The 14,336-nt window shown below is 40.2% G+C and overlaps 1 protein-coding gene across 1 annotated transcript in view; it reads right to left on the bottom strand.

The window, feature by feature from the left end:
• camta1a (calmodulin binding transcription activator 1a) overlaps positions 1 to 13,361 on the bottom strand; it is a 286,670-nt gene extending 273,309 nt beyond the window's left edge. The window contains exons 1-2 of the mRNA XM_078254023.1: positions 13,337 to 13,361; positions 9,451 to 9,552 (exon numbers count right to left, since the gene is read on the bottom strand). Coding sequence (XP_078110149.1) covers positions 9,451 to 9,552; positions 13,337 to 13,361 — 127 coding nt within the window. The remainder of the gene's footprint in view (positions 1 to 9,450; positions 9,553 to 13,336) is intronic.
• Between the last annotated feature and the right edge of the window lie 975 nt (positions 13,362 to 14,336).

The raw sequence follows: 14,336 nt of genomic DNA, 5'->3' as shown, positions 1-14,336 counted from the left end.
TTTTTACTTGCATTTTACTTTTTCTTTTTGACTAATTAATGTCTTAGTCCTCTGGTTTAAGTTATATATGTGTATATTGTCCTTACTCATTGTTTTATATTTGTTTATATTCCTATGTCTTTTTAAAATGTATAAAATGTCCATCACAAAAAAGATTGTTGACGATAAGGCTATGGTATGATTTCTATGGTGGTCCTTGTAAAGGTATCAATATATTCTGAAAACCCCTGTTAATTAAATAAAAAGATGTGTTGGACAAAAACAAGCATGTATAAATTAACCAATTATTCAGTTGTAATGTGTGTGGATTTAATCTAAATACATTCACTAAAGGTAATGCAAAAACTGCATTCATACACAATGCAGTTTCACTTGAATATACAAAGAATAACATGATGTTATATAATGAAAGATCAGATTAAGTGTTTCATGATGTTCGAAAATGTACTGGTATCAATATAAAAGCCACTGGAATAATACAGTGGAAGCAAACAGCATTCTTTCATATATATAAAACTGGGGGTTGGGATACTAGGGAATGGGTAAGTAAAGGGAGAGACAGAAAAAAGCCTGAATATGAGTGCTGACTATGGATCCCTGGGGTGGCTGATATCAGTAGTTGGAAAAAAAAAAAAAAGCTGAAAACTTCAACCGAAGCAAAATACTACTTTAAAGCCAATACAAATAATCCAGCAGTGCACTTGATTACCAGGATATAACAAGAGTGTATGTAGCGTGTTGTATACCACAGCAAGAACAGAGTGATACTTGCCAGAAACCCCCATATGGAAAATTCAACGGGAATGAACACAGTAGGTCCACCGAGATGGAACTGGCTTGGAGCCTCTGAGTGTAATGCGTAAGGTGGAACATCATTGCTCCCAAGGGAACGCAAGAGCAGATCTGTAGTATTTGCCATTTCCATCTGTACCAATAATTCTGCATGTACACTCTGTTTTATATGAGCTGAACAGGTATCTGTAATCATTCGCTTCGCCCAATTAAGAATCACATACAGCATCTGCTCCAAGTACCACCGGAGCGGTTTCACTGTCAGAACTGGAAAACACCCTGGAACTGAATGATCAGAGAGGTACCAAAGATAGAAAGTTTTTTTTGTGTAGACGTGTTGTTTTATAGCATCAACTTAAAATAAGCAGGAAGCTGTAGTCTAGCTTTGTTGCAGTGCCATATATTTCTTTTCATCTTTCACTAAAAAACTCAAGAAGGGCAAAGGCCTTCAATATTGAAGCCCAATCACAAATAGAAAATCTCACTGGATCTACCCTCAGATACAGCATTGGGCAGTACAAAGTATTGGCCATCTCCCATCTTACAAAATGTGCTCTGAAGATTTGCTCTTTGCAACCGGCAGACAGCAGTAGCAGCAGATACATATGGCAAGTCTGTCTCTGCGCAGATTATTCAGGATTCAATGCGGCTCTCTGGCACAGTCTCCAATGAGACTACTGAGACAAAGCTGAATTGAAATATGTCTCAAGTATCTCAGTAGTAGGCTCAATCTGCCAACAGGTTAAAATATCGAGCATAGAAGATCTTGACAAATGCATTAAAATCTCTCACTTGGTTTGAATCATTTCATAACCTTACGATAATGACACCCGTCATTGCACATCATGTTTTTGTGCAAAGTATTGCCGGCTCTACAACTCTCTCTGCCACGGACGCCTGAAGTATGCAAGACGCATCTCAGTTCAGTATGCTGGGCACATGAAAAGGTGACACAACTGTAACATGCATTTTACTTTGAAATGCCAGTCTTGTATTTGTCAGTTAACAACACCCCTAAGCAACAGAGCAGCCTATGTACACCCTGCAGCACTAACATCGTGTTAACTGGGTTGCTCTTAATCCCTTAACCTTACATGGGCGCTTCTGAAATCAGGTTACCACCGAAACTAGGGATTGCTTACTAATGTGCACATAAACATACTGAATGTGAAAAGACACAACTCTGGACACTCTCATAAGAGCCCATATATATTCAGACGTTGTTTTTCACAGCAGACAGTTGTCACATAAAAGAATAATTTCCATTCTGGATAATGTTGTGTTGTAAACATGTATTTAAAAAATGATGACTTTGATGCTGAAGAAAACTTGAAAACGAGAAGAAGATTATCAACAAGTTCTGTGTAGGTAGCTTCCCTTTTCAATAATTTCTAAGCAACTTTCTGGATTCAATGGATACTGATATCCACAGAAAGTGTAAGTCACAATCTAAATCTACACTTGTTAAAGCTAACCGCAGCAGTCGGTGACGCTAGAGTTTTGAAATACCTTACAACCTCCATGAGCTGTGTGACACAAACTCTGCTTTGGCTTCAACTGCTGACTATGTTGATAACCAGGGCAAATCAACTAGGCAAAATACAGTAAAATATGTTCCTGTTGTTTTCAGAACACCGACATGCACCTGTCCCTTTCACCTACGCAGCCTTTGCCTGACGACAGTGAAGTCAGTTGTAATGGCTGACTTTGACTTGGCTATTTGATGGTGTTCACATTTTTGGGTGAACAACAGTGTAGACTGCACAGCCTTTTATATGCATAGTCTCCCATTCACAAGACATTGCTGCAGGACAAGGATCCTAATAATACAGACAAGGCAACCAGGTTGTTTTTTATGGCCAAACTGTGGAATGTTCTTGACTGGCCAAGTCAAGTCACCTGACATCAATCCAATCCGACTGAGCATGCTGAAGACCAGACTGAGGGCAAAAAGGCCCCAAAACAAGCAAGAAATGAATATGGCTGCAGCACAGGCCTGGCAGAGCATCACCAAGGAACATGCCAAGTGTCTGTTGATGTCTATAGATTATGAATTTCAGACAGGCACTAGGTGCAAAGGATTTGCAACTAAGTATTTAATGTAATAACAGTAGCCTATATATCTATTGATCTAAGCCATGTTAATGTTTATTAAGATATCTGCATTCAGGTATGAAATGTTCTGCCGCTAGGGTTCTCTCAATCAAAACAACAACAAAAGCAATGACGTCATTGCAGTCAGTTTCTCCCGGTTTGGATTCCTTCAGTGTTCAGCATTCACTTATCCGCAGATGTCTTCTCCTGTCTAAAATAGTGTTTTCCGACACTGTTCGGCTCATCGCCACTAACATTAGCTCTGCTTGTTTCTCTTATAACTTAAGATGCAAACGTTCAGGAGGTTTTCACAGGGAGCCAAATTGTCCGTAGAGGTCTCCTCCTCTCCAAAAAAAAATAATTTTTGCTCGTTTGGCTCGTCAGCGGAGAGCTGCCACTAATGTTTGCTCAGCTTGTTTCTCTGATAACTTCCAGACATCCGATGACTACAATTATTCATCCGGTTCAAATATATCAGTAAAAACTGTCAAGATCTAAAAAGTGTATCATAAAAAATGTGGCTTAAACCTGGATAAAAAAGCCTATTTATGACAGCCTCTGGCAGTCAACCCCAACCCTGAGGCATGCGCAAAGTGGATGTGCCGACTGCAATCAAATGACATGGACCATGTCCTTGATTAAAATGACAGATTTCTCTTTGTTTGAACATTGTTGGAAACATTTTGGATAATTTAAGTTCACAAATCAACTAAATATTTAACCTTGGCCTAGTCATGTTTAGACATTTGGAACAATGTGGAAATTCTACATATTATATCTTTAAGCCAACTATTCTGAGATGCTTTCTTGGTGTTTGCCGTACCACCAGTAAAATGGACAAAAAACTCAGTGTTGCATTTATTTGAGTTATTTTTGCCGTGACATAATCATAATTTATTTAAGACAGGCTGGTGTGGATGTTAATTTCCCCTGTTAAATTAGCACTAAACTAGAAAAAAGCAAAGATGGCAAACCAAAAAGCTGTCCAGCCTGTGGACTCATATACACATGGTCCATATACAGTATAGAGGCCTTTTACCAGCCTATAGTATATTAACATTAGATCATACAGAAGGCCACAGTGTTCAAGCTTTTATCTTTCTCAGATATGGATGACTGTATGTCTTTGAAGAACAGGCAAACTACTGTCACGTTTCAGACTGCACTGCTTTGTGCTGTTAAATAAACCACGTGTTTTAGATGTGGCACTTATTTTTGGCCTTCTCTAATCTGGGAGCCCTTGTCTAACTTGAGAGGGGCCTTGTTTTTACACAAGAACGTTTCTTACGAGGCTCTCAAAGCACACAAAGGTGAGCTCAACATAACTGTTGTTGAGCGCTGAGGTTTCTTTTCTACACAATACAGCTCTCGTAACTATGAAGGGTTTTGTTCTCTGAGCTGCTATTTATCTACACTTATACTATTTTAGCTGCTGCATGTCTACTGTTCCCTCCACAGGGCATTTCCACAGATGTGAAGGAGGGACAGTGAGCATTCCAACAAAGTATCGCTTACTAATTAAAGATCTGTCCACTGTGGCATGAAAATCCACATACACTGTGGTTTGTGCATTAGCTGAAAACAACCAACAGGGGAATAGCTTAGATGCCAGATTTGGAATAGGTTTACAGAATATAGACAAGCCCTTCCTAACCAAATTGTCTGATTTGATCAGTGCATAAACAACAAATTACACACAGAAATTTGGCTTTGAAAATGTAAATGAATCTTTTATTTTTTAACCAGGAGTTGATCAAAGCCTGAAAGGTACTCAACTTCTTTGCATTTCCTGTGGACTCCCGTGTAAGGTTTAATATTTATGTTGGAGTTGAAAAAGCAGGCTTAATGACTGCTTGTACGTTAGCCAAGAAAGGGATACACAGACAACTACTATTTGGTTGTAAAACACTAAAGTGCAAGACAGGCTGATACCACAGCTTGTTACATGAGAGGATGTGCTGAGCTGAGCTGGCACACTGGAGCCAATTACAATATATAATATCAATTACTTGATGAGCGAGCTCACATATAAGGCTAAACAGGGAGAGGAGCTCTGTTCAACACAGGGGCTACAGGTCTGCAGCTTTCATGTTGCCATCACTGGCCATTTGTGTGCTGAACAGAGGCAGCCTGTGTCCCTTCATAATCCACATCACCCTGTGTCAAATGAGTATAAAGATATATATTTCTGTGTGCTGATGTTTGGATTATCACTGATCCTGGCTGCTAAGTAAACACTTGGGCCAAATTTAAGCATATCTGTCATGCTAGCTTGCTCCAGCCCCACCCTAGAGACGAGAGCGAGGGTCATGAGACTGGAAAGGCTGACAAAAACAAATCTTTAATCAATATCCGAGCCCTGGACGCAAAACCCTCTCTCTTCCGTCTCTGTCTCAGAGCGCTCTGGGAGTGACAGTTTTTCTTTTTAATCTGTGCCCACATTGTGGAGAAATTGCAAGCTAATGTTTTGGCTATAGATCATTCAACAAATCGCTGCTGGCGGTGCATATCCAAAGTAACAGTTTGAATGCAAACATTTTCCACAACAGTTCAGTGGCTAATATGGCTTAAGGATGTGAAGAGCAGTGTAACAGTATCTGCTCTTTATTTAGCTATACCTGTAACAATGAGGGAGGTGAATCACAGAAGAACAAGCAGTACTGTGGATAAACATTTGGCTCTCATCTCTGTCCAGTAAGAAGTGCTGTGAAACTGAATTAGGCCTATGGCAATGTCTGTTATCATTAGGATGGATGATAGCCATCCACTGGGCTGGAACCAAAAATGCCCCTAAGAGTTTCACTCCAAAATTTGCCCAGTCAGCCAAATGAGCTTAGCTCAGACATATTTCATCAAACTGGGGTGAGACAATTTAGCAGAAACAAAAACATACTCCTTCATCTGCTGCACATAAACAGTAGCCAAGCAACAAGTTATCAATGGCAGTGAATGCTACTCTATTTAGATAACAAAAAATATTGTAAAGATTATATAGCAAAACTTTCCTCATCCTACGCTAAGGATGGTCCATCCCTTTAACATCATGAAGCAACTGCCTGTTTTGCACATTTCCCCACTATATTTTAAGTGAAGGGACCTCAGTTCATTTGCCAACATCGAGTCCTTTTAAAGATAAAATAAGCTGTGTTTCAAAGTGTTTCACCTGGTGATGCACCCTTGTTTGTTTCACCCACTGCAACTAAAAAGATAACTGTTTTTTCCCAAAGCTTACTTTTAAAGAAGCAACGGATATTTTCATCACTTAATCCCTGTATTATATGGACAGAATAACACAGAAACAGTTTCTATAGCATGCAGTCAGTGAAATCCATGGATATGGCGAGAAATACGAGTATCTAAATTCATGCAATGCACATCTGGAGTGTGTGGGATGTGACATGCACTAAGTCTAATAACCAGATCTATAGGAGGCAAGATGTCAAACCATTACATAACGGAGTGGACATGAAGCTCTGACCAAAGGCAAAGGTGCAGTGACAGGTTATCACGGTGAAAGCGGTAACACGACGATGGCAGGCGAACAAAGAAAATCTAGACAGAAAAACAAGAACGTGGTCAAATGTGAAGCAGAGATGAACTCAGACAGCCAAGGTGCAGTGTTCAACTGATGACATGCTGTCAAATAAAAGCGATCAATCTGGTTGTGAGGTGTGAAAGAAGGAGGAAAGGTAAAGGGGGGGGGGTTAACCTGCAGGAGGCTATTGCGATGGCATTTACAGTAATGGGATATTACCACTGCAGCCTTTAGATTAAGACACTTGATTCAGCTAAGCCCTTAAATGCGTCTCTAATCATTTGCAGCCAAAACATCACGACTTCCAGGCTCATTTAAAATAACACAACCGTTTATCATTAAAAGAAAAAAAAGATTCACCATTACTTTTAATTAACTTAAAGCCGTTTCAAACATATGGAAAACAAAAACAAAAACTATTTCTCTTTTGCACTGTGAACGATATTCCCTTTAGTCACATTTCTATTTTACATGACAGTCCATAATCCCTAATTTGAAGAGGCTTGAAACGTCTCAAGCAAAATAATTTGCAAAGGCCTTGAATTTCTACAACATCCATTTTATACTGACTGGTGGTACTTGGCCACAAGTGAAGAGAGCACTTGATTAGACCGAAGTCTATAGCCTACTACTTCTGGGAGATTCTGAGCTGAGCTTTACTACAACACAGGACAATTTAGGCAGTGTCAAATTTCCCTGGCAGTGATAACAATGACTGGCCCCTAGTGCAGGGGCAGGTCACCCCACAGCCTGATGGCTCTTGGGAACACGGAGAGGAGTGTGCAAGGACTTAAAATAGCAATGTGTTACTGTAGGATGAGGAAACCAATTATCTTCATCATCTGCCCTATAGCCTGATCGATAACACTCTTACATACAGGGAAATTACTAACTGCACACAAGCACAAAATTACTAAACTTCACTTGAGCGTTGCTATGTTACTACAACAAAGAGAACATTACACGGCTTCTAGCTATAGCATCTTGGATGAGTGTTTGACCTGCAAAACACACAACAGCTGTTGTAAAAGATGCAAAAAAGTGTTTGTTTTCTCCTCCCAGTAGGAAAGATTAAAAAAATACTTTACGCAAGTAAGAGATTTGTATTACGCTAAATCTTGCTGGACACCATTTCTTATGCAGCTGCAGTAGGACCACACAATATGCAACATGTGCAGGGTGGTTGTCACGTTTACATTCCCGCAATGACTATACCCTGGATGCACTATGGCTCCATGTGGTTATTATAGTACAGTGTAATATAGCATAATGAGGGAAGACTGTCAAAAAGTCAAACAGCTGAAAAAAAAAGCCTAGGCCTATTACTGGAAGTTCAACAAACATGCACACACGGTTAACTGCCTGCAACAAACTGAAAATGACTCTTTATGTGTTCTCAGCCCTCACCAAGCTCACCCATCCATAAAAATCCCATCTCAAGGAGAGCAGAGGTGAGGTCTCTCTCTCTCGCTCTCTCTCTCTCTCTCTCTCTCTCTCTCTCTCTCTCTCTCTCTCTCACTGCCTCTCTCTTTCTCTTGTTCTCTTTCACTGTCTCCCTCTTGCTTACACATGCACACAAACAAAGCCCTTCTTTCTGTAGCATAACTACTGCCACAATTACTCAGACGATTACTCACATCAATGGTTTACCTGCCTGTTTGAGCTGCTGTATTCTGCTACAGAGTGTCCTAGGTGAGGCAGAGAAACCCTCAGGCTGAACGCATTTAACAGGGTTTCTGACGTGGGTACAGAGTTCTGTAATACCACGCAATAACATGAGGGAAAATAGCAAGACCGGCAAAACGTGTTGTCAGTCACAGCTGTCACACATCAGGGGGTAATGCAAAAACAACAATGTCTCTGGTACAGTCTGCATCCCTGTTACATAGATCTGCACAAGCAGTCCCCTGCCATTAAATCTCTCCAAACATTCTCTTTTAAAAAAAAAAAATACCAAAAAGATTTGGTGCAGAAGAGCTCTCCCCAGTGACAGATATCGAGTGAGGAGTCTAACAAGGGGTTGTGGGTGATTTCAGACTCTCTATTTAGAAATGACAATACATGAGCACACTTAATTACCCAGTCTCTAGTCTAGATGTAGTCTTCCAGCAGCGAATAGACTGGCGTATTTATTAACAATGATGGGGCTCCTTTCTGCTGAGAAACAATCTGCTTTACAGAGGACAGCTTTTTCAATGGGTAAGACAGAGGCTAAAACTCAGACACATTTTCTAAAGAGGAATGAAGGGGAAATCAACCACAAATAATACTTAGACTAGAATAAGACTTTGACCTATATTCCTGACTGATGTGTGTGTGTGTGTGTGTGTGTGTGTGTGTGTGTGTGTGTGTGTGTGTGGTTGTGACAGAAAATAGCACTTGTACACAGACGTGTAAGTGCACTGAAGCATTTCCCACAGAAGCTGGTTTTTAATACAAGTCATAAAAACCTCAGCTGTGATGTTGGGTTGTCTTTGTTCTTTGCCCCCTAGTCTACAGTTCTCATAGAGCACGAATGTAATGAGAGGGAAGCAAAGACAAAGACTAATCCAATTTGAAGGGGGAAAACATCATAGGATATGGCAATGCATAAATATGTTTGTCATAAACAAATTCATTTTGCAAGATTTCAAACTCACACTGTAAACTTCGGTTGATTTTCACCCCACTAAATGCAGGTTTAAGAAAAGCAGAGAAAAGCCAAGAACAGGGTCATAATGGATGGCTTAAAGTGTAAGCTTTCTCTCTGAGGGTCTGCTCAGGTCCTGATCCCCTGGCCTCGACGTGAAACAATCACTCTTAGTTAACGACAACACTTCAACTATTGACAGCGTGATCCCGTAAAGCAGACACTTCAATCAACAGAGCAGCCGGACGAGGTGTTGTGTTCGAGGAGAATAAAAGGAAGGAGGGGGTGCATGGGGACGGATGAAATCAAGAAGTAAATAAATGAATCAATGAATGAATAATAGATTGGCCAGCTAGTGGCCTCTTGGAGCAGCAATGCAGTATTAATAACTGACTCTTACTGTTTGTCTCTGTGTCATCACTGATACTCTTAGGTGGACCATGGCCAGCATAACACACTGCTGATCTGTACATTCGATCCGGATTACGAACTTTCTTCAGTCCTTCAGGAGGCAAAGAGAAAAGTAGAGAAAATCGAGGAAAAGAAGCATTCTCCCAGCCTGTGATAACTAATCAAACTCCCCATGCAAGCAGTATCAACAGAAGCTAGACAGTATATTGAAAGACATTTCAAACACACAAGAGCTGTTGGGGAAAATATGAAGCTGATAATAATAATATTGATAATAAATCACAGTGAATTTGTCTATTGTCATTTAAAACAGTGAAGTTCTCCATCGGCTGAATATTTTTTTATAAGAAAAAACGGCCAGTACTAAGGGTCACTGTAGCTCTGGCCTGGTTTGACACGGGTCACTTACGCTACCTATTGTATCAGTAGTGAACTGGATAAATCAATACAATCAATCAGTGGAGGCTGAGCAAAGCAGTCAGCAAAGGTCTATTACAGACAGGCACTACGAATGATATGTCTCAGCAACCACAGACCGGACCTGTGTCCCATCCATCCTCACCTCACTGATTCAATTAAACGGCAGGAGAAAAAAATGTAGCGCCTGATTCAACACAAAACTAGGAGAGCGAGTCGTCCGACATCACGAGGAAGTTAAATTCATCCTTCTTTACAAAACAGCGGAGAAATATTTATACCATTGCTGCACAAGCACTTTTGTAAGTTAATGGCTGACTGCGTGCTTACTTGATGTTTTGCTGCTGCTTCACCCTGAACTTTGAGTGAAATGATAACATCGTGAAACTTTTTAAACTGCACCCGCTTGAAAGTAAAAGAGAAACATTACTTTGAGCACAGCTGAGGCTACAGGCCTAATTCTCTATTTTAGAAAGCAACCTTTTTTGCCGATTGTTTCTGTTCTGTCACAAGAGTTCCAACTGCATTATCCTTCGATTTGCGTTGTTGATTTAACGCATTTATCGGAGTTGTATGTGTCAGTCAACTACCCCATCATTGGCCTTGCATTGATTTCATTTTAAATGAATGTGACTATGCTACGCTGTTGAGCTAGGTTTACATTTGTTTGAGTAGCATCCAGATTCAACTTCAGAAGGTAAAAGCCTCAAGATTTAACTTAAATAGTGTTTCCGTTTTAGTGAATATATTGGAATCCCAACACCGCAGAAGTGTTAGTACTGTAGCTTGTGTTTACAAAAGTGCTTGTTTCGTTTCTCAAAATTGGCTTTCGAACAGCAATATTTTTATGACCGCATACTCTGGTAGATTCCTAAAACCATTGGATGTGGTTTTTATCCAGAGCAGTCTCACTGTAAGACGTATCAAGCTTGTCTTTTCAGTGCCCTCCAGGCCTTGTACTTAAAGTAACGGACCCACAGTGCTTTTTATGAATGTGAAGAGGAGACAAAAAACACCCCAAAAGGCCCTGACCATCAGTTAGGCTGGAGAGAAATACCCCAGGATGTAAACATTACATTACTGAGTGTGACTGGGTCATGGCCCCTGGGTTTAACACAAGATGTAACCCTCAGTTGTTATGGGCCATCATAAGACCTGCCAAACAACTAAGAGAGATCAGCACTGCACGCATACCACAAGGACAAAAGGTTAAGGAAACACGGTTTAGCTCTCTCAGTGGCTACCCGACATCCAGGGACATGTCATGTAAAATGTGATAGTGATGTTCCTTTTAAAAGCATGTTCTACTTTAATGAAGAGTCCAAACTAAGGACAACTGGATGCAGGAGTAACGATTCAGCATGACAGCTCTATGTAAAAGCTTTAAGGGCCAGGTTTGCATGAGACGGCATCGCAATTATGTGAAGGTATGAAGCACTCTCTCTTTATGCTCCCCTTGCTCCTCCTCCTCCTTTTTCCCACTGACCGGCCTCACAGGAACACTGAAAATAACTTAACCTGCTCAGCAATGGGACTTTCAAGTCAGGGTTTTCAGTAAGAGCTCCCAGTGTTGGAGAGACATCGGAATTAACAACTGGAACCTATTAGTTAAGTTTGGCTATTTAGATGAATACATTAGGACTATATACCACAGTGAAGTCATTACTATCATAAAACCAGATGTCTTTATGTTTTTGTCATTGTCACAGACAGATCCCTCATGTAGTAAGTGTGCTTTTGCAGCTCAATACCACCCCCTGGTGGGACTCTGTTTAGTGGTTGGCACACTGACATCCAAACAACTGACTCTTTTATCGTTTCCCCTCATATGAACAGAGGCAATTTGTTTACTCTCATTTAAAACACTAAAGTAATTCTGCATCAAAAATAATTCCTGTTTGAGGTACTGACACCAAAATCTGAGGGAGATCTATTCAACTTCCAAACCTGCGACAACACGTTATGAACAGCTCAGAAACAACTGCAGCTAATGAATGGGGGTTTTTTTTCTCGCTTTTAAATTATGCAGCCAATTTTAAAGTCTAAGATTACCCTTTTGCTCCACACTAAGGTTCAATATAAATCAATAAATGTAAAAATAAAAATAAAAATACCACAAGTTTAGGAATAAAAGCAAGAGCATACTGTATTGATGACCTGTCATACTCAATTCTGCCAATCAAAAAACTAAAGTTAAACAGTTAAAAGTATGACATAACTAAGATACTATATTATATATAATTAAACATGCATATAAGGTTTGCCCATGAGATTCTATAAAACATGTTTAAGTTGCTTAATTAAATACATTACTCATTCCAGTCTGGTTCAAATACTCTTAACAGCAGAGAGCTGACATCTGGGTAGAAGAATGAGTCCCTTTAGCATTAATGTTACACGTCATCTATATTTTCATATATGGGTTGTTTAATAACTGACCCACAAATTCCCTGGGCCTCTCTGAATAAGAACAGATCTCTAAAGCATATGTTTTGCAGTAAAATATCCCACTTAACAGGAAATAAGTAAGTCTAGTGCATTTAATTTGAAGTTAGTGAGCCGTATAAAATAAGCTGAAGGAAAAAAAGTCATAATTTTGTCCTACGTGTAAAGTAGTGTAACGAGCAGGCTGCTGGACATTCTACTCTCCATCCTCCCTGTTTCCTCTGGTGTGATGGCATTTCATTTCAAGTGCGATAGGGCATTGCAAGCGGAGCGGGCATTACAGCGTTTTGATGCCCGTGTTTAAAACCAAATATAGGCCAAGTATGATTGGCATTTGGGAAACATAATATCCGCTCATTTAAAAAATGCATCACTTCTGACTCGCAAAAACTATTCGCTGAATGCCAAAGGAAATCCTCGCGCTTCAAGGGGGAACTGAACGACCCTCTTCAAGACGGGGAAATAAAAAATAAATTAAAAAAAACTAGACTAATGCATTTTTAAACCGATGACCAAATTATTATTGTAATGCCTTCAAAAGAAGCTCCAGGTAGCGGTTGCAGAAGAGCGCCGTATTGACAGATGAACTGACACAACCAAGCGGCTTTTTAAAGCTGGGTAATAAGGGAAGAAGTTAGTCGATGCCAATGACATGTTGTCATTAACTTAGCTTTGTTGTTAACAACTTGAATTGCTCGCCATTTGACAAGAATCTTCAGCAAAATAAACGGGAAACGCGTTACTTTTACCACGCTGACTGTTTGTCCCCGTGGCGTGCTTTAAATGTGGGCTACGATGGGAATAGTAGCTGGCTAGAATGCAAGCTAATATTAGCTGGCTAGGTGATATCTCCACGTTTTAGCTGCCTATTCGGAGGAAAATAGCGGAGCCGTTTTCTACCGAAAAATTCTCCACTCGTCCTCACGCGTGTGTCATCTCTGCACAGAGTTTCAACTGTTCTAAAATCACACAGCGGTCATACAAGTAAAATAATCCCATTATATTTCTCTTACCTTCCGGCTTGTTTTCGGCAGCCATTTCCCCTTCACGCGCAACATCCTCCTCCTCCTCACGACCGTGGGTACCACGCGCGTGCACGGCGAGGACAGCACGAGGAGGGACAGGAGGAGCAAGCGGCGAGTCGGTCCGACCGAGGCGAACTTACCATTGGCTGCGAGGCGGTGACTGACAGAGAGGCTCCGGGAGGAAAAACACATCTCCCCTCACCTTGACACCAGCAGCCGTGTTTTTCTTACAGTGAATTTAAAACAGCTCAGAGGCGCTGCAGGTCTGGCATGACGCCTTTTTAATGATGATGACGCGTTATTGTATTAAAACGAAATAGCCTACCTTAATGCTCAGTAGGGGTTACGTGTTTTATCCTTAATTTAAACTAATTAGATTGTGAATATTACATGTTTGTCTTTGAGCCATCCCACTAAAGTTGTTTTACACTGAATGGCATTCCTGAGTGACAAAAACAACTCTGTCAGTACGTTGATGTTATTCTAAATTACTGTTTAATTGCCTTAATTACTTTTTTTTTTTTTTTTTACATATCTTCAGAGATAAGTCTGTTGATCTAAACTTATAATTGAGGTATATACCTGTTTGTTACAACTGATAACAGAAAGCCCTCTGCAGAAACTAAATTGTCATTGTTTAGATAATCATCCAAAACAGCGAATTATCGTTAGTTTGGGCACGTCTTGTTTTGATTTTAAGGTTCATTTTGCTATATTTAATCCAGTCAGTATCGAATGTGGTTTCCAGGGTACGTATAGCCTATTAAAAACAAACATTACAGACATAGTACAAATAGTCTGTACAGTCAATCAATCAATCAATCAATCAAGTACACATATGTCCAGTTTACATTGAAAGCATGTGGACTATAGTTTGCTCCCTTTTAGACTTGTAACTGACTTAATATAGTGGCACCATGCTGCTGAAACCATTGAGGGCTGCTGATGGAGTCCATCTAAGCAGTTGTGTCAGGTGTGGGGGGTCGAT

Source organism: Sander vitreus, chromosome 7, assembly GCF_031162955.1.
Source record: "Sander vitreus isolate 19-12246 chromosome 7, sanVit1, whole genome shotgun sequence".
Taxonomy (NCBI): Eukaryota; Metazoa; Chordata; class Actinopteri; order Perciformes; family Percidae; genus Sander; species Sander vitreus.
Note: the sequence above shows the minus strand (reverse complement) of the source record. Positions and strands in the feature narration are given on the sequence as shown.